The sequence below is a fragment of the Pomacea canaliculata genome, linkage group LG3, assembly GCF_003073045.1.
Source record: "Pomacea canaliculata isolate SZHN2017 linkage group LG3, ASM307304v1, whole genome shotgun sequence".
NCBI classification, from domain to species: domain Eukaryota; kingdom Metazoa; phylum Mollusca; class Gastropoda; order Architaenioglossa; family Ampullariidae; genus Pomacea; species Pomacea canaliculata.
Window position 1 is genome coordinate 7,144,373 of NC_037592.1, and position 19,870 is coordinate 7,164,242.

Here is a 19,870-nt window from a genome sequence, read left to right on the forward strand (position 1 = left end):
GATAGCCAGGCTCTTAAACAGCAATTCCAACTCGGTGGAGGTGATGTTGGGCCATAAACGTGGCGAGCCAGATTCTTGTAAAAATAGCGTTCACTGAACACGAGAATATATAAAAACAATAAAAAACAAACAAAACAAAAAGCAAAAAAAAAAAAAAATCAAAAACAAAAACAAACAAACAGAAACAGTATTTGACCATTCCACCCTTTACCGACGTTTTTAGTCATAGTATAACATTGGTGATCAGGTTTATTTCTGGAAAATTGAGAGAAAGAAAAAAAAACTTAATGGTGAACGTTAGGACATTTCGACCCGGGACAGTTGTGACACTAAGAAATAAAGTGAGTCACTTCCTTCTAGCAGTCACATCTGTGTCATTTCCCACCCCACTTCCCTTCTGATAATTTTTTGGCCTCGGTAATCCTTCCACTACTGGATGTACGAGGAAAACACCGTATTTACAAAACCCTTGTTTATGTTCATTATCGCCCTTCCTCGCTCTCCAAGGCACAGCCAGCAAGGAAAGAAGAGATTAGTTAGAAGGGGAAAGAGATAATCTTGACTCGAAATAGGAATTTAAAAGTAGAGAGGTGAGAAATGAGTTCATACTGGTGCAGCTGTCACTGATTGGCATTTCCTTTCCTGCTTCTGATCTCTTTTTCCTTCATTTTTTGTTTGTTTGTTAAATTTGATAAGATAAAATCTTCAAGGAATAGAAATGTGTAATACAGACTTTTGGGTTCTGATATATTTTCATTGTTCTGTTATATTATGAAAGGTTATCTGAGCGCAGTTTTTTATTGGCTAGGTTTATTTGATGACCATGGTAATTCCCCGAAACTTTGTGAATACCTCATTTTATTTGCTATATACAAACCGCAAATGTCAGAAGTGTAAACACCAACACGGATCATTGGTGTAAGGCATCAGTTGGCGGGGAGAACAAAGTTATGAAAAAATCATTTCTAAAGTCGGTTTTCACGTGGATGGTACATGGTGGGTCAGAGGTTAGGTCGGGTCATTTCTTGACCTGTATATTGTTTTCATAGAAAGGTACAATCCTCCTGAAGCTGCCTTTCTGAGAATGGGATGAACATTGTTCTGCTACTGCGAACCACGTGACCACAAGTAAGGATTACAAGTAGGTCTTGTGCAGACAGACATCAGACAGGATATCAGTCTTGCAGCTTCCCTCGGGTCTCATGACTTTTGTTTTTTTGAATACATTTGGGGTGGGTAGCGTGAATTTTCCTCTTTCCTCTTAAAAACAATTGTATGCCCGTTCACCTTGTCAAACTTGTTGGCGCTTTTATGCACGGAACAGAGCGGCTAGACATCTTGTTTACCATTGGAGCGAGAACTAAAAGGTCCAAAGTTCAGATCTCGTATCGGGAGACTAATAGCGACACCTGTTCGGAAGGCTGACCGTCGGAGTTTATTTACCTCTACACCATACCTTTACCTCTTTGTTCAGAATCGCCTCTAAGTGGAAACACTTTCCTGCCGAATAAAGCAATCAGCCAACACCTCTCCAACACCCTTATGCATGGAGGAAAAAAGAGAGACTGTAGCCATGTCTGCTGCAGCACATGTCCTGTAGGCGGCTGCTATTGTTTTGTTTGTAAACAAATGATGTCTCATTTCCTAATCGCGTCACGCTCTCCTGTCGACCTCGTCAGCGCTCAGGCTGCGTGTTCCATGTCATCGTTCATCGCTTGTTTCCTCCGCCACCATCAGTGTCCCCTTAGCTTCTTGATGACAGTATGAACAGGATTTGCTCCTCTCGAGTGCAATAAAAGGTCTGGGGCTAAGTTGTCCATGTTTCCAAAACTAAAAATTGTTCTGAAGAAATTTTTTTTTCAAAAATCTTCCCTAGATGCGTTGCACAAGCTCTTACGAGAAACGGTGCTGACGGGAAACGAAAGTCTGGCTGGAACATTTTAAAAATAGTTTTAGCTTTAAAAACAAGTTCAAAAACTGTGCGGGCATTGCGTTTCTATAAAACTGATTATATAGATAGTCGTGAGGCCTACAAGTGCTTTAAGTTCAAAGTGTGTTGTCTAACACTTAACTTCTTGCTTTGCTTGTGCGTTCGCGAGTGTGCTCACCCATCCCCACACCTCCTCTGTATCTTGACCGTTTAGCGTCAGGTGGCTGGCTTCTTAAACATAAATCGTGCCACTAGTACAGTTACAGCTTGTGAAATCATCACCCGACAGTAAAAGTCTCGTGTGAACCGATGTTTCACACCCGTGGCAGTGGCAGTTGACGATTCACGCCTGTCGCTGTCACCGATTAATTAAACCTTCTTAAATATAGCCGCAGCCTGGTTTGTTGTTAGCAATGGAGCATCACCTCCGATATCAAGTGACAGTGTGTGGAGAATTGCCAAGCTGTCGAATAAGGAGATAACCACCCGTTATCAGTTTAATTAACGTGCAGCGGATGTTGCCAAACTTTTAGTCGTGTACACTGGGTGCTTCGAAAGTATGAAAATGTTGTACAGATATACCCGTATATCATTAGCGCATACACCTAAATGCTTATATAGATGTCTGCTAGTGTCGAATTTGTGACTGGGGAAGATTTTAGATAACAACACCATTAACGATGGTGATGAAGATAATGAGTGGTTATAAAGGGAAGCTTAGTAAGGTTAAGGGACTGACTGTCTAACATTCATTTAAAGTCCTTCCAATCTTAACATCGACATATAGGGACGAACATTTGACTAACTTTAAAAATGTCTTGATATAACTGTCATGTAAAATTTTAAAAATTTGTTTAAGTTAGTCAAACGTTGAAAGGACCTTAATGCGCTTATTCGTCGGTGTAACCTACTGTAACACCCTCCTCCTGCATCCCCCCATACACATACTGTAAACACACACATCCCCATTCCACACATGGTGTACACGCTCAAGTGCACACATAAATTACTCATCATTTCGACATAACGGGTGTTTTTTTTTTTTTTTAAAGATCTCATTTGATCATTCATGTGCCCGCCATATAAACCATTCCCAGTGTAGTCACATGTCCCACACCATGTGTCAGGTCAAGAAGGCCAAGGCTGAAAGAAATTCTAAGCCCTTCCGTTCGTTCCCCACAGGTTCGCAAAAAGCTTTTTTCAATGGAAGTAAACGGGCAGAGAATGGCACACATTCAACATCATGTTAACAAAGGTAATAAATGATTAAAGCGCAGTTTTTTTTTTAATTTCAAACGGCTTGTCAGTTAAGTGCTCTTCAATGCAATCAACCGGCGTCGCAGATGGATTGTTCTAGTCATTCAGTTGGACAACTACAACAGCAGTAGGGATTCTGGCTCTAAACACTGCAATCACGACTGACACACGGAGAGAAACATGTTGTGGAAACATTATTCAGCTCCAGTATTTGTTATGCAGGTTCTCCTGGCGGTATCGGCCGTTTCGATCAGGTAAAAAGGACAAACGATTCCGTTCACCCTCCCTTCACCCCCTCGTTCTCACCTCCCAGTGGTTTTGAATCGGAGATAGGGGGGAGAAGAATTATAACTTGATTTCCCTCGTGTGTAACGGCACCGTGTGCTTTCGTGACTTCCTCTCTTGCAACTGGGTTGGCGCCATCTGGTGCTGAGCACGGATGTGATAATAGGTCCGTGGTGCCCAGCAACCTGCTGGAGAACAATAGGCAAGTCAGCCTGGATTCGGGTGTTCACCTCACACCTCAGACCCTCCCCCATCCCTTCCAGCCTATTCTGTAACCTCCGAGGTATGGGTATGGCTGCGGAAGGAGGTCCGCTGACTCACCATGGGTTCTGCTGGAGGATGCGATAAGAGGACTGGGATGTGGTGGTCTCCCCTTTCCCCCCTCCCTGTTGGCACTTATTTATTGTTTTTTAAAGCTAACAGCGTGATAATTGGAGGTTAATATCAATTTCAAATAGCAAGTACAGGCTCCTGAGGGTTAACTCAACGCTGCTGTAAGCTTTGAAGAATTCGCAGTTAGAACGAGACGGAGGGGTTAACTTTAGATGCAACAACAAACTGTAGGGGAGGTGACAGCGCCAAAGAACGCGCGGGTTCAGCCACGGAAAGCGTAGGTCCTCGAATAAAAACCTCTTTTCCAACAACAACAACAAAGGAAAACAGAAGCGAGCTTTGTCGAGGGAGATACTGGCTTAAGGTTAAGCCGGGACTAGAGGTTGTTACAGAGATAGTGAAAGGGCTTGCAACAGTGCATGCTTTGTATTTGTACACACACACAGAGTACATATTGAAACTTCATTTATCTCGACCCTAATGAGATAACAAGTTCAAAAGTTCGGCCAGGTATTTGAATTCTTTCCGCCACTACAAGGGTGACAGCTATTATTTCCTCCCAATACTTCCAGAAGAACTTCAGGAAGATACAACATTTCTTTGAATATCAGCAGCTGGGGACGGAAAGACAGGAGAGTTAGTGATGGTGGAACAGAGTTGCTTTAGAAGGAAGAACACATAAACGTCTCAGCCTTGACAGTTTATCAACTTCCTAATCGGAACCTCTGTACCGCTAGATACTGGCTATCACTGGCCAGCCATAATATAAACCGGCGTTTTGAAGAGGATTTTAAGATTATTTGTATAACTGTGCATCATTCTTAGATGAATCTCTTCATCCTCGGCACGAAAGTAAAATCTTGAAGAGACACAGCAACAGTGTGTTCTCGCACTCCCCGCTGCTTGATTTTAAAATTCTTTCCATCCTTTCGTTCTTCCTCGCGGTTTTATGCAGTTTTGCGGTCGCTAGACAAATATCATCAGACGACAGTGCATTCTTGTAGTTAACAAAGGGAGTTACAGTGGAATGCTTATCCAGCCGAGTTTGGCGAGGTCCTCGTGTCCGTTGAAACTGTCGGAGGGCGATAAGCTCGGCGCTTGCACAGCGTCAAGATGTATGTTTGGGGGGAGGGGAAGGGGGAAGGGAAGGTGGGGGTCAAAGAGCGACAGGAGGAGAGTGCTTGGCAAGGTATGTCGTCGGCAGGTGTGGCGCTCAACACGCGGGTTTTTTACCTTTGCCACTGCGACTTCGTCTTGGATCGCGTTTTGCTCCGGAGTCTCATTTTCGAGTAGCTACATCCTTAGATTTTGTATTCGACAGGACATTTTTTTCTTTTCTCTGATGAGGGAGGGGATGTGTGACTGTGAAAGCTTCGGATTTTTCTTGCAAGTTCACGTCATCCATAAGATCTTCGTGGCCCCTTCCCAGTCGCTCTGTGCCTAAGGTAAGGGGAGATAGGGGATTTTGAAGGAACGGGTCTAGCAGACCATACACTACCACACGTTCAGACTTCAGTCTCAGACATTTGCCAAAGCCCGAACCTCTCGGTTGAGTCTCTCTCTCACACATTTTTTTCTTCCACAGCATGTCCTGTGTATGTTACCCCCTAAACCTACATGACCTGCTGGAAAGAATCTTTAAAAGCGGATTTGAATAGGTCCTGCGCACACTTTCATTATATCCCCCTTCCCGAACCGGCTTTGAGTTTGCCTGGAACATTCCTGAGGGACCGGACAGTAGCAGAGGTCTTTTTTTTTTTTAGTAAAGCTTGCCTTCTATGCGAAACGCTTATGTTCATATTGATGATACACAGCACAGACCAGTTTGGCTGTACTTCATTAAAAAATAAAACAAATACGACAACTTTGGGATGGAGTGAAGGAAACCGGATGTAATCACCTCAAATAGAGGCTTAATAACATCCTTTACAATACCCTTAATGGCGTAATGAGAGTTCAGCTGTTGTAGTCGTCATAGGTGAGTCAGGGTATGGTGTTCACGGGGCAGGAAGCAGGGTGTACGGGGCCTGGGTGGTGCGACGAGGGCAGCTAAACGTAGCTCACGATCGACGGGGGAATGTGTGTGTTGGGGGGTGAAGCAGGAAATATAGAACAGCATCGCCCGATAGCAAGGACTGCACATGGCCTTGTCGTCCCTACCCCACTTCCGCCTTCCGTATTCGCCTCCTCTTAAAAAAAAAAAAAAAAAAAAAACGGGTTCGGTAGTCGGTGTCTGAGTACGTTCTTTGAACGTGGCACGTAAATGGGCTGTATCACTCGAGTGTGTTGGCCTCCAGCTCGGAGCCACTACAGACAGCAGCAGCTAACCTTGGAGGTAGATATAGTAACACCACTCAGTCTCCATCAGCATTCCAAACTAAAAATAGAAACCCAGCGGATGCTCAGTCATTGAGCTTCAGGGAAGTAGCTCCCAGGACAAGTTTCATCGAAAGACACATACATCCAGACTAGACTGCTCTACGGTCATCTGTGACATTTACCTCTGCGTCTTGTGTGACATTCTTATCCTTTGTGAATATCAGTCTCATCGTGGAATTAAGCTCAAAAGTTCCGTGGGAAAAAAAACTTGAATGGAGTCTGTGTGAGGGGGGCTGTAAGTGATTGCAGTTTGAGTGTATACAAATAAGCGTGTCGCTCAGCATAACAAAAAATGAGGGAGTAGTCGGAGCATGATTGTGTGCGGAGTGAATTAGGCAATGTAAAGGATTGTATGGCGACAGCAGTAGGCAAAGTGGCCCAACGGGTGCAGGGCACTGATGACGTCACGCACGCTTGCTTGCACACAGCGTGAGGCGTTTTCAGGGTGTGCAGCTTCAAACCCTCAGAAGAGAAGGGGCATATTCCGCAATAGCACTACACATTTGATGAAAAATGCGAACCTAGGAATACATACGGTTGCTGCATTAAAAAAAATTAGTATGTATTTTTCCTTTGCTTTTATATAGTTATTAACCCTCCTCCCAAAACAAAAAAAAAAAAACAAACAAAATCACTGTTAACAACACTGTTTAAATACAAAGAGATTCATTCCAAATTATCTTTCGTTCGCACATTTGATATAGTCTTCAGCTCCACGTCCAGCGCAGTGCCGTGTGATAACCAGAATATAAATGAGTGTTTATTTATAGACTGTGGCATCTAGTGCCACCATCGAGGGCAGAGGCGATGCTAATTATAGCTCGGTGTTACAAGGCCACACATTCCGCTGCTAGATGCTCAGGTGCAGCCGCTGCAGCCGCAGTACGATCTCCAGGGTGCTCTCCCGTGTACAGGTGAGACTTTCCCACGCTGGCTCCAGCAAAGGGAGAAAGAAAATTGCTCCCTGACCCCATCCCTACCGACCCTGACCCCCACCACAGCCAACCCAACGTTCTCGTTAGCGCCCGGTACACAGTGGGAGCAGAGACCGTGCCCAAACACGGGATTCCCCTTCTTTCCCCACCGCTCATCCCCTTTCGTCTAAGAGAGGGGAAGATAATTGGTTGGAGGGATAAAGATGGGGAGAGTTTCTTGGTACAGAGGAGGGAAGGGGAAAAAAGTTTCATCCACTTGACTGAAATGCTAGCGGCTTCAGTCATTTTAAGCAGCGGTTTTTGTCTTAAAAGGTGGATGGGGAAGGGGTGCATCTATGTAGGTGGGGGAAGTAGGAGGAAACTGGCTACTTTCTAGCCCATTGAACACACCAGTGGGAGCAATAGCAAGGTAGAGTGGAATGCCTGTGGTGACTTTTAACTTTCATGTGGGGCAACAACAGCTGTAGAAGTGCAGAGAAGCGGGAAAAGTCACTCGTGGATTTTTTTCCGTCACCAGTGATCTAAAATATTGAGCTGGATATTTGTCAGCTTAAAGAGGTTGTTGAAAACACTTTAAATTTGATTCGTTAGTTTCTTTGTTTCCAGAACTGATGTGTGTGCAGCAATATAAACAAATTACACTGCAATCTGTGTGCACGCACATGCACTTACGAGGAAAGGAAGGAGAAGACTGATAAAAAGAAATAATGAAAGCATTGAAATTTTTGACTGAAAGCAGACATGGGTAAATGGATAGCCAAGTTTTTAGACCATTGTGGTCAGAAGTTTTTTGGTCCTTACAATAGTGAATTGAGCACCACACATGCATCACCCAGTTGAATTGCTGTTGAATTGAAGGCCTTGATTCTTTTTAAGCTTGGGGAAGGAAATACAATGAGGAAGAGGCAAACGAGTCAAAGATGTTTGAAATTGTATTACAGGTTGTGTTGTAGGTGCATAAAGCCTGAATCCTGAAGTGCACAATGGGGCACTATAGTAAATGAGGTTTATCCAACGTGTGGATATTTCTAGTTGAAAACCTGAATCCTCTTGCTCCAGCCATTCTTCAGCTGTAAGTTGCTCATTGCTTCATTCACTGGGCATGGAAACACAAACCATTGTTGTGTGAGTAGGGCATATGGTATGTTAACAATGACGGGTGATCAGGAGTAACAAAGCAGCTGTCAGAGACTTAATATTTATAAAAATATTTATAAAAACCTCTCCCTTGTTTATTTCACTTTTTTATTTGCTGGTGTTGGCACACAACACTGTGGCTTAAAGCTGTGTCTGCTGCCTGTTTGAGGTCACAGTCTGCATCAGTAGACGTGTCTGAACTTCAGACACATGCATTGATCAGATACAGACCAGCTGTTGCCTGTTTCTGTGGTGATCACTTTATTATAATATGAAATGGATTGCTATAAGCTTCAGGATAGGTAACTGCAAGATGCATTGTAGAGATTGCTAACCTCAGTGCCTGGGTAATGTCCCATCACTTCACATACTGTCAGCGCACAGTGCAGCCCACTAAAGAAAGGAAGGAAGATGATTCTTTGTAGTGACAGGGGAGATAAGCTAGGAAAGGTGCCACCTGCCTTGCGACTCACACTCTCACCTTTGCATCTCTACCAAGTCTCTTTCTCTTTCACTCACAGGCCATCCTTAAATTGTCACTTTGGCCATGTTAGAGTAAAATTTTTCTTTCTTTTGTAGCTGCCCTTAACATTTTAAAACTTGAGAGTAAACATTTTTTGAAGTCAGACTTGGTTTTTAACTGTACAGGAGAAGCAATATTTTTGCTGAATGTGGTGACGACTGGACAAAGGGTACATGCTTCAGTTGCTGCCATGGTCCCCATATACATTGCCACATTTATGCTTTATTTGTAAGGTTAATATGTTTGAGAACTAAGCTGACAACAGACCTACTGCTGTAGATTTCTCACAAGATTTGGAACTTTTCTGTCTTGTAGATTGATGAAGACAACAATGGCTTCATTACTTTGCAAGAACTGGACACAGCTCTTCGATGTGTCAACATCAAGCTGCCAGGATATGAAATTCGGGAGCTGATTGGAAAGTACGACAAAAACCACCAGGATGGCAAGCTGGACATGGAAGAGTTCACCCAGTTGTACATACAGGAGAAAACCAAACGAGACATTGGCACGACTTTCAAAAAAGTTGTGTCCACACGACAGGGAGTCAACACAATTGGAGGGACCTCATATGCATCATCCGAAGGTACCACACACACTGTAAAGCAAGGCGAGCAGGTGGCCTTTTCAGATTGGATCAACAGGTGGGTGTTTCAAGGCACATCGGAGTATTGTTACTATTTCATTGAAAGCTGTCCTTAACCCACATCTTGAAAAATACAGAGTTACCTCATTAACTCATAACTCAGTTTCTTGCTTGTCTTCCAAGTGGATGTAGTTTTGTTAGTATACATCTTTGAGTTCAGAAACTCCATGTCATTTATTGTTTCTACAATATTTTTAAAGACATACTTTGACTTGGAAATGTTTTGACGGGAAGTAATGAAAATTGTCTAATACTTGTAATATAATACAACATATCGTGTAGTATGATATTAAGTAACATATGATGTTATTACAGACATCTGAAAGATGATCCTGATCTGAAGCATTTGCTCCCGCTTAATGCCGAAGGGAATGACCTTTATTTGAAAGTTGGAGATGGCATTCTTATCTGGTAAGTTGACTGTTAAACTGTACTTTATTTGAAGAGTCTTTGCCTCTTCTTTAGAGAGTTTTTATGCACAGGCATGTCGTGTTTCATCTGCATGTGAATTGTATGCATCCATGTGTTTTCAGTGCTGTGTACTAAAGGGCGGAGAAAGCTGTTATCTATATGAGGTTTCATGAACGGGATTTTACAGTTGCTGCTTACATCATATTTTGCCTGAGCTTCAGCTATCATGAGAAACTAAAACCATTGGACACTGTTTAATTTTTAGTTAATGTAATTTAATTAGAAATCAGTTAAGTTTTCTTACCTATTTATTATACTTTCTTCATATAGTGTTCATGTTTTTCTTTTTACAGTTCGTAAGCTTAATTTTTTATATTTTATTTTTTCTTTTCCTTTTTGCAGCAAACTGATCAACCTTTCTGTCCCCCACACGATTGATGAGCGGGCGATCAACAAAAATAACCTCACCATCTACAGGAAACATGAAAACTTGACGCTCGCAGTTACCTCCTCGAGCTCCATAGGATGCACCACTGTTAACATTGGGCCAGAAGATTTGGCAGCCGGAAAGCCTCATCTTGTGCTAGGTCTTATGTGGCAGATCATTCGAGTAAGTGATCTTGAAGCAAAGCAAGACATGAATGTTAACTCCTCCTATACAGTTTGCACCCACAGATGCAAACGTCTTCATAGCTACAGCTGAAATGCATTGATTTTTTTGTACTGATTAACATCAATAGCATCTCCCGTGCATCTCTGACTGTCAGTGACTATATTATTCACCCTCGAAAGAAGACTTTAGTTTATACAGGAATGAACCTTGTGTCTATAGCAATCCTACTGGTGTGTGGAAGAGTCTTACAAACAGTTGCTTTTTTTTTCATCCTAGTAAGAGTCTAGTAAAGGCAGGCATCTGAATATCTTAACCTGGTTTCTTGTAGTTTCATTCAACTCTTCATAGAAAATGGAAATGTCTTCATAGCTACAGCTTAATTGTGTTGATATGTCGATATTGAATGAGTTAGTGTTTATCCTTCTTAAATGAGATTTTACGACTGATTGCATTTTTACTGTTAGATTGGCTTACTGAATGACATCAACTTGGCGCACCATCCTGGATTGGTTGCACTGCTGAAGGAGGGTGAGGAGATCGAGGACCTGATGAAGCTGTCACCAGAACAGATCCTCTTGCGATGGGTGAACTACCATCTTGAGCGTGCTGGTTGTGATAGGAGGATTTCCAACTTTGGCGAAGACATTAAGGTAGTTAAAGAGTTGCGAAAACTGACAGACAAGCTGATGCCATTTGAATGGTAGAGTTAGAAAGGAGTCTAAATCATTCATTTGATTTTCTAATATTTTTATTTTTATGTTGTTTATCGTTTTACCCATATTGTTTTTACGAAAAATTCAAAAAGCCTAGTTTAAAGGTAGTTTTAACTGAAGTGATTGTCAAATATGACAAGTATGGTGACAGCCAAGAGGGCGAAAATCAACTTGGCATAAAGTTAGAATACAGCAGTGTGACATGGTCATTATTATTATTATTTCATGGTTAACATGATAATATTTACTATGTTTCCATTTTACTTGTATATACTAAAGAAGTACATTAATTAAAATGGGTCTCATGTGGAATGTCAGCAGAATGAGCAGATTTCAAGAAGTTGTTCATTTCTTGCAGGACTCTGAGGCTTACACATACCTTCTTCGCCAAATTTCACCACAAGAACGGGGAGTGACCCTTATGCCACTTCAGGTTTGTGCAGTATGGGGAAAATAGTCTCAAAAGAGAAACTATCTGTAGTGATGTAAGCAAAAAATATATTAATGCAATAGCATGATAATGGTAGATCAGCTAAATAAAAATTATTTCTTTATACTTTATCTTGTAAAAACATATTTCAGCATACATAAGATGCTTTGAATATAAGTGCTGGGTTTAGAAAACAATAAAAGGACACAAAGATAAATTTATTAATACAACACCTCCCCCAAAGTTTAAAAAATGGGAAGGGGTATGAAAGGGGAAATGTTTACATGAGAGAAAGGAAGAAAAAAGAAATTGATGTAAAGAACAAGCTGATCCCACCTTCAGATACACACCTGACAGATGCAGGCATGCACACACTGTAGCAGGGAATGAAAGGAAAATAGTTGCAGGAGTTTTATGTATAGGCCTTTAATTTTAATACCCAGTTACACACAATTTGAAGTTTTTTTACTTCACAATTAAACATGAGGACAATAACTCAAAATTTTGATGTTTTCAAAAGAGACACTGTATTTGTGCAGAAGGATGAACGACAGTACTAATAAAAGTAATAAGTAATAAAAGACAAATATAGAAAAGGCAAAAAGGAAGCAGGTAACAAGAACTAAGAGCATCACAATTCAGCAGAAGACAAGTAGGGAAGTAGCAATAAAGGTGCAGAGGGTTGAAAAAGGATTAGCACTGTGTGAAGTGTTAGGGCAAATGACACATAAAAGGGAGAGAATTGTCACATGGTGTAATCTCCTTTACCTCCTCTTGGTTCACTCTGAAGTGTGTCATCCACTCCTGACTGTCCTTGTCATCAGTACCCCTCTGACTGTCCTCACTACAGACTGACACAGTGTCTGAGAAGATGGGTGCAGATAGTTAGGATGGCATAGAGGTGAATGTGCAGCACTAGAAAAACCTGTGGAAGGAGCAGAGATTAAATTTATTTTATTTTAATTACCTCTTACAGAATTGCTATCTAAAAGCACATGTTCAAAGCACATTTGAAAATATAAAACACTAAGAGTTCAAAGTGGAAAATGTGTGCACCCTTGTGCATGTGCATGAAACTGAGCCACAGCTTATTAATAACTTTGATCTTATTAATAAAATCTTCCAAAATTAATATTCTCAGTTTTCATCAGGGTTAGAAGTCCATGTTATTTTTCATTTTATATGTGAAAGATGCTTTTCTTTTTAAAGCTATCTTCAGATCACAAAAAAATTCTTTGCAAGAGAGCTTTGTGGTTCAAGGGTAATTATAATTATTCTTTATATTGATAATTATAAAGAAGTCCTCTTACCTCTTGAAAAGGACAAGAAATATAGAATTTAATTATTTTTAACCTGGGGGTGTTTGATGTTTTGACAGGTGAGTGACCACCATCAGCGTGCAGAGGCCATGCTTCAGGAAGCAGACAAGATTGGCTGCCGCAGTTTTGTGGGACCTGGAGATGTTGTGTCTGGCAACACCAAGCTAAACCTGGCTTTTGTGGCCAATCTGTTCAATAACTACCCAGCGCTGGACACAAATGTTGTTATCGATGAAGTCATGGTTGAAGAATCCAGAGAAGAAAAGAGTATGTGACAGTTCTGCTTGTTGTATTCTTCCTAATGCGTTGGGTGGTTGCACTAATGTTGACATGAAGAATCTGATGCGGAGTTTTTAAATGGATTGTATTTCTTTATTCACTCTGTAATGGTAAGGGTAGATGATGCAGTGATGTGGTTTGATGAAACAGCTTTTGCAGACTGATCATCCTTGGTTGCAGCAGTTAGAGGCTCATGTTATCCAATCTCCATTCTTGGTAGGTGTAAGAAATTTTTTATAATAACTGTAAAACTATTTTCTGCAGCGTACCGAAACTGGATGAACAGCCTTGGCGTGAATCCATTCGTGCACCACCTTTACAGCGACCTTACTACTGGCATTGTAATTTTCCAACTCTATGACTTCATTAGGCCTGGAATTGTTGACTGGAACAAAGTCATTCGCAAATTCAACAAGCTCAAGGCCTCCTTTCGAGAAAGTTGGTGAGTTGTATGTGTTGTATAATTTGCCTGCTGCCTGGTCATAGAAACCACAAACTTTTACATTTTACTTTTCATGGCACATTTGAAGTGTACAGCATGTTGGAGATACTGACCATGAAGAATCTGCTGCAAACCCTTCAGTTTTACATGTGATCTATCTGCTTGGATATTGATGAAAGTCTGTTTGTCTATTCATGTTAAATGTTAAATGCATTGCATTTACCTGTGTGCTTGGTCATCTTATTACCATATCATCTTAATCACCACACTATTCTTCTAACTATAACAAAAGTCATATAACAACAAAATTAGATGCAGTCTGTTAGCAGATGATGTTTGATTGTTCTTCTGACTTGTAGAAAATTGTAACTACGCTGTTGACCTGGGTCATCAGTTCAAGTTCTCTCTTGTGGGCATTAGTGGAAAAGACATCAACGATGGCAACCCAACTCTTACCTTAGGTAAGGTTTGACCTTTTGACTTGTCCTTTCACTTCTGATTACATTAGAGTGATTAGACATTACTACAGAAACAGTAAAAAAATAAAATAGCTTCAGATAAAGTGGTAAATTTTACAAGATATTATTTGTATCGATAGTTTGTCTTGTCACCAGTTTTACTGTCTGTGAATAAAGTGTTCCTGGATTTATTTTACCATTTTCTGTTTTTTAATAGCTTTGGTATGGCAGCTGATGAGAGCATACACGTTGAGCATTCTTGCCAAGTTGACTGACAACAATCGGCCGATTGCTGATGCGGAGGTCATAGAATGGGCCAATTCTAAGGTATACTGCAGATTCTTTTGCACCAGCATTTTCTTTAGATCCTCTGCATCTCACCAAACATTGTGACAGAACTGATTTTCCCAGAGTTACCCAACTAGTCATAGATCATAGACCTTTATATTGCTACCCTTGCCTCTTGTTTGACATTTGTGGTAGACAAATGACAGTCAGATAACAATTTGGAACTGTAGAAGCTACTTTTATGGATTTTTCAGAATTTTGATCAGGAGTGACTGGGAATATTTTTTCATAGTTTTTTTTTTGTTGTTTTGTAATTTTAGTTAAAGCCTGGAGATCGATTCTCTAGCTTCGGTGACCCAAGGTTGGGCAGTGGTGTGATCATCTTGAAATTGATTGAGGCCATCAAGCCGGGAACTGTGAACTGGGATAATGTCCTGCAGGATGCTGTGACAAAAGAGGTAATAAACTATAGATATGAAGTTTTACATGAGGTTTGTTCTCATTAGCCTTTTTGAGTTGAGACAAGAATGAGACATGGACAACATACGGAACAGAAAGACAAACAGCAGTATTGATGACTGATAAAAGATAAAAATAGAAATTGCAAAGAGGAAGCAGGTAACAAGAACTAATAGTGTCATGATTCAGCTGATGACAATGAATAGGGAAGTAGCAATAAACAGAAAAGGGAGGAGGTGGTTGAAAAAGGAATAGCATTGTGTGGATTGTTGTGAGCAATGTTCAAGGAAGAGGTGTATCTTCAGCACACATTTAAAATATTCAATGATGAATAGGTTGTGGATATAGAAGGGAAGAGAGTTCCATTGTTTTGCTGCATATTAACTAAAAACCCAGTGACTGAATGTTGTTGTTCTAGTGACAGGAATAGTGAAGAGATGGTCATCAAAGAGTGTAATTGTCTGGCTGGGATTTACAAAAATAAGATAGTAAATCAGACAAAGCTTAGCAGTCTTAAGAGGACTTACTGTAAATACTTTTTGGAGTTAATGTTGAATAAAGTATGCTAAAGTTTATGAAATATTTGACATTATGGCACTATATTCTCATGCTTTCGGTTGTGAGTTTTGTATTCTTATCAGCCAGCTGAGAAATTTTAACAGTGCTTTCCATGATCTACAAATGGTTTAAATTATGAGAGAAATCCACATTATATAAAGACTAAATTTTATGAGGTCTGAAAGATACCGTTTGGCATTGAAATATTGAAATCATGATAGTTTAGATCATTAGACATTTTGTTTAAATTAGACATAGGAACACTGATATTTTGTCTTATCTAAAGTCATTGACAGTTCATGTACGAATGCACTGATGTCAAGTTAAAGGTTATGATAAGATTAACATTGGTGTATACTTTTCTATGGCTAGTCAGTAAACACCAAAAAGGTCTGAAAACACTTTGTATTTTATGGATGGAAAGCACTGTTAGCGAAGACAAACAACAAATTAGATGTAAAAGTTTTTTTCCAAAATATTGGTTATATATGTTTAAAAGAGAAAAACATTTTCTTTTTAAAATAATTATTAATATAGCTGGCATAACTGGGGTTTGTGTTTTGCCTGTTCTTTCCATAATAAAGGTCAGTTTTTCTTTTTGCTTTCAAGGACCAACTAGCAAATGCTCGTTATGCCATTGGATTGGCTCGAAAAATTGGTGCAGGAGTGTATGCCCTCCCTGAGGACATTGTGGAACTAAAGCAGAAGATGTTGATGACAATCTTTGCATGCCTGATGACACGTGACTTCAAGGGACGCAACCTCACAGATGGAGAGGCCAAATAGAATGGACTTTTCCTGTGAAGCCATTAACACAGAGCCTTTGATTGTGATGCCACACTACTTCTGATGAATGCTTATGAAATCATTTTTCACTCTGATCAGAAAGTAGTTTTAAATGGACTACAATATAGGCTTTACCATCATTTCGTTCATTCTTGACCAGCACAATTAAATTGCCTCAAGCCATGAGGTTTGTTGAACAACATGTATTTAACCCCATTTAATCAGCATGCAGTCTTTTCAAATCTGTATGCTTTTTATTCGTCTATCGTTTGACCACCGCTGTGTGATGAGGGGATGGCGATGTCTAAAACAATGCCTTCAGATGATATTGGCCTGAAAGGGACATTGATCTTGTAATAATTTAAAAAAAGTACTTGCACCACAAATGGGAAAATTTATAACATGACCCTTGTATTCAAGCTCAGTCTGTAAAACCAACTATAAGAACTTACATTCTCTTTTTAATGGAGAAGGGAGTATCTTCAATGTTCTAGAACCTGCTTGATATCTTTGAAGGGTTAAATGGATGAATAAATTTGCAGTGCACAGAGATGTTCATTGATCCAAGTCAGCAGTGCTTTCCTCGCATCGGCACCATTCCTTATATTCTCAATAGTATTATTGTCTTTTACTGCTGGTTCTGATGGAGCAGGATGTTAAGCTAGTTAAAGTGAGTGCATGAGCAAATGAAACAGAGGCGTTTGCAGAAAATGGATTTTGTTGTTTATGAGACCACCTATTCTTCACATTTTGAGACCATGACTTGCTGCATGTGCATAGAAACCATCTACTGGGCATGAGGATACAGGTAAATAACTGTTTTCTAAAGAAAACCTTCATTACATGCTACTTATTCTGTGTGTATTTTGTACCAAGATAACATGTGTTTACCATCTGTTGAGAAAAACTGCATAATGATATGAACAAATTTGGTCTATATTTAGTATTTAACATACTAAAATCCATGTTTTGCCATTTGTGGAAGGAACAAATTGTTGAGATGAGCAAAGCAAAATAACCAAGGATGCAAAGGAAAGTGATTAAACTTTGTGGTATTCTCTGTTATGCTATGTCTATGATAGAAATCACTATAATTTGCTTTACTTTTTGAGATCATACTATAACCAATTTACAAAAATATTTATTTTTTTGTATAGTATATTTCAAGTCATTTAAACATGTCCTGTAATCTGTTTTTAATACGTATGAGGTATAAATGACCATTAACATGAAGAGCAACTGCATAAGGTTAAGACCTTTAGAGTGATGCTGTTAACAAGTAGCATAGTCCATGCAAGTAGAGTTCACATCAGTGTATGTTTGGCAGGAGAAGAACATAGGAAGATTGCACATGCCTGCCAGCTTTTGTAAAACTGTAAAAAAAAATTTTTTTGATAATTTGGTCTTGCTACCCATCATATTGTTGAATGTTTTATTCTACCTGACGCTAATCACGTTATTCAAGATCACTTTAACTTGAATGACCTAAACACTCCGTTGCCTTCCACTACCTAGTCTGTTGATACAAATATGTAAACATGACTGCAGAATGTATGTCTGTGAGAAATCGTTGTGGATTGCTCTTAAGTGCAGGACATATTTATGCACCAGATTTTCCTGGAGTAATTTGATGCTTTTTTTAAAAAAAAATTCGTGTCAGTGAAGGAAAATGAATTGTTGCTGAGTCCCAATTGTTAAGCTTAAGAAGATGCTTGATTTTGTAGTGCTTGGATCTGGCTTATAATGTTTTAGAATCATTTTAATTTTAAGGAATCATTTCCATTTTGAAAATTATGATGGGACCATCTTTAATTTGAACATGATCTTCCAAATATCATGAACGCTGTGTGCAATGTCAGATGTAAAACATTAAACAGATGAAAGGGATTTTGTTTATTTATTTTTCAGAAAGCCACACTTTTTTTCCAGTTCTTCACATTTTTTGGTCTGAATGCTTATTATGCAACATTATGTCAGAAGTATGACAGCAAATTTTTTGTAAACAGCATTTTATTGTTATAAGTGTGTCTGAATTCCCAGAGATCTTTGTTCCACAGTGTCATTGTTAAACTTTTCATTATTTTAAATAATAAATTAACATATCAGCAAAGCAAAATCAGGTTTACTTTACAATTTACTTTTATAAAGAAATATTTGAGCAAATACTTTGATTACACAGCGTGTTTTACAAAGAAAAGAGAAATTCAGGTAAAATGCAAAGTTCATTGTTCTCAGTTTGTGCATTAATTGCTTAAAAATGTTTAAAATAGAAGATTGTTTCTGGCTTAAGTTTTTGCCATCTGTTTTAATTTGTTAACAGTGCAGAGATATTGTAATGAGTATTCTCTGCTTATCCCTTGCAATCAAGTGCCAAGAAAGTTTTCAAAAGTTAAAGATGCATGATACTAGCTTGACAGTCTTTACTAACAGAGATAATCAGCATATTTTCTTAGATAATTTTAGTGCAAGTTAGAAAGGTAAATGGCGGTTAATTAAGGGATCTTGACATAATTTGTGATTGCTATCTGTAGATGATGTAACATAGAGTCCAATCTCTTTGCTTTCTTTGATGAAAGTCTGTAAAAGATGCTATTTACTGTGAAGTGAACCAGACCAGACCATTGATGTTTCACTCCACTGGAATCAAATGATTTGTAAATAAAAGGAATCTAATGATATTGTGTGTTGCATGACAGTTGTGAATATGAAACGGGGCATATGTGCTGCTGCTGATAATAATTTTTAGTATAATAATACAAATTATAATAATGCAGCCTTTACTCAATCTTTGAAGGCAGGCTGAAGGCATTTTATATGCCGATGTCCAACTATGAAAGAGCATGAACAAAAACTTTATATGTCAAGTCAGTATCTATCTATATGTCTCACACACACTTCTTTTGATCCAGCAAACATAGGGGAAAAACCCAGGTTTGGAAATTTGAGTCTTGAGTAATAAACTTTTTGAAATAAAACTTCTAACTTTTCAGAAAATCCTAGCAAAAGATTTCAGAAACCTAATATCGGCAAGGTTAACTCATCCCTTTCCCCTTTAAATCATAAATTAGAAAAATCGCGTGCCAAGTTCTGACACTACTGCAATGTGTCCTCAGTTTTACCAGCTGTGCTTCTTTAACATCTAGACAAAGGGAAGCAATCCATATGTTGTGGTCGGCTTTGCGGCATTTTTTTTAATAGACTCCCTTGTTTTGGTTCCCGCACCATGTTATCGAAAACAATCCAAATGCAACGGGTAAGTAAGCACTGTACACAGACTCACATTCATACATGGCAGCCATCTTGAAAAACATACTGCATACGCACACACACCTTTTCTATTCTTTTCATTTTGCTTGTCGATGTCAGCCTCTATTTTGTTGACACTTTCCAAATATTCTTTGCGCATGCGCAGATTATAACAGGTTATTTCCGCTTTGCGTCTGCTCACTTCTGCACAGGTAACCTTTTATTTTTTAAATGTATTCTACCAACAGACTGACAGTTCGAATGCACATGAAACGGAGACCAGACTGACGAGCAAAGACTTGACTCTTGGGTATTTACGACAACAAATATAGATCTACACAAACGGAGCACGGCTCATAGAGGTAAACAGCTCTAAGTCCTTGGAAGCCATCGTCTCCAAAGTTGGTAGTTCCACGCTAGACAACTGCACCAGGGCAATGGCT

General features: G+C 39.5%; 1 protein-coding gene across 1 annotated transcript in view; it reads left to right on the plus strand.

The window, feature by feature from the left end:
• Positions 1 to 18,859, plus strand: part of LOC112559152 (plastin-1-like) — a 39,289-nt gene extending 20,430 nt beyond the window's left edge. Inside the window, exons 2-12 of the mRNA XM_025230147.1 lie at positions 9,095 to 9,423; positions 9,741 to 9,836; positions 10,239 to 10,446; positions 10,914 to 11,099; positions 11,521 to 11,595; positions 12,971 to 13,178; positions 13,455 to 13,628; positions 13,992 to 14,093; positions 14,308 to 14,417; positions 14,699 to 14,836; positions 16,005 to 18,859. Of these exons, the coding sequence (XP_025085932.1) occupies positions 9,095 to 9,423; positions 9,741 to 9,836; positions 10,239 to 10,446; positions 10,914 to 11,099; positions 11,521 to 11,595; positions 12,971 to 13,178; positions 13,455 to 13,628; positions 13,992 to 14,093; positions 14,308 to 14,417; positions 14,699 to 14,836; positions 16,005 to 16,181 (1,803 nt within the window). The 3' untranslated portion in view covers positions 16,182 to 18,859. The remainder of the gene's footprint in view (positions 1 to 9,094; positions 9,424 to 9,740; positions 9,837 to 10,238; positions 10,447 to 10,913; positions 11,100 to 11,520; positions 11,596 to 12,970; positions 13,179 to 13,454; positions 13,629 to 13,991; positions 14,094 to 14,307; positions 14,418 to 14,698; positions 14,837 to 16,004) is intronic.
• Positions 18,860 to 19,870: the final 1,011 nt, after the last annotated feature.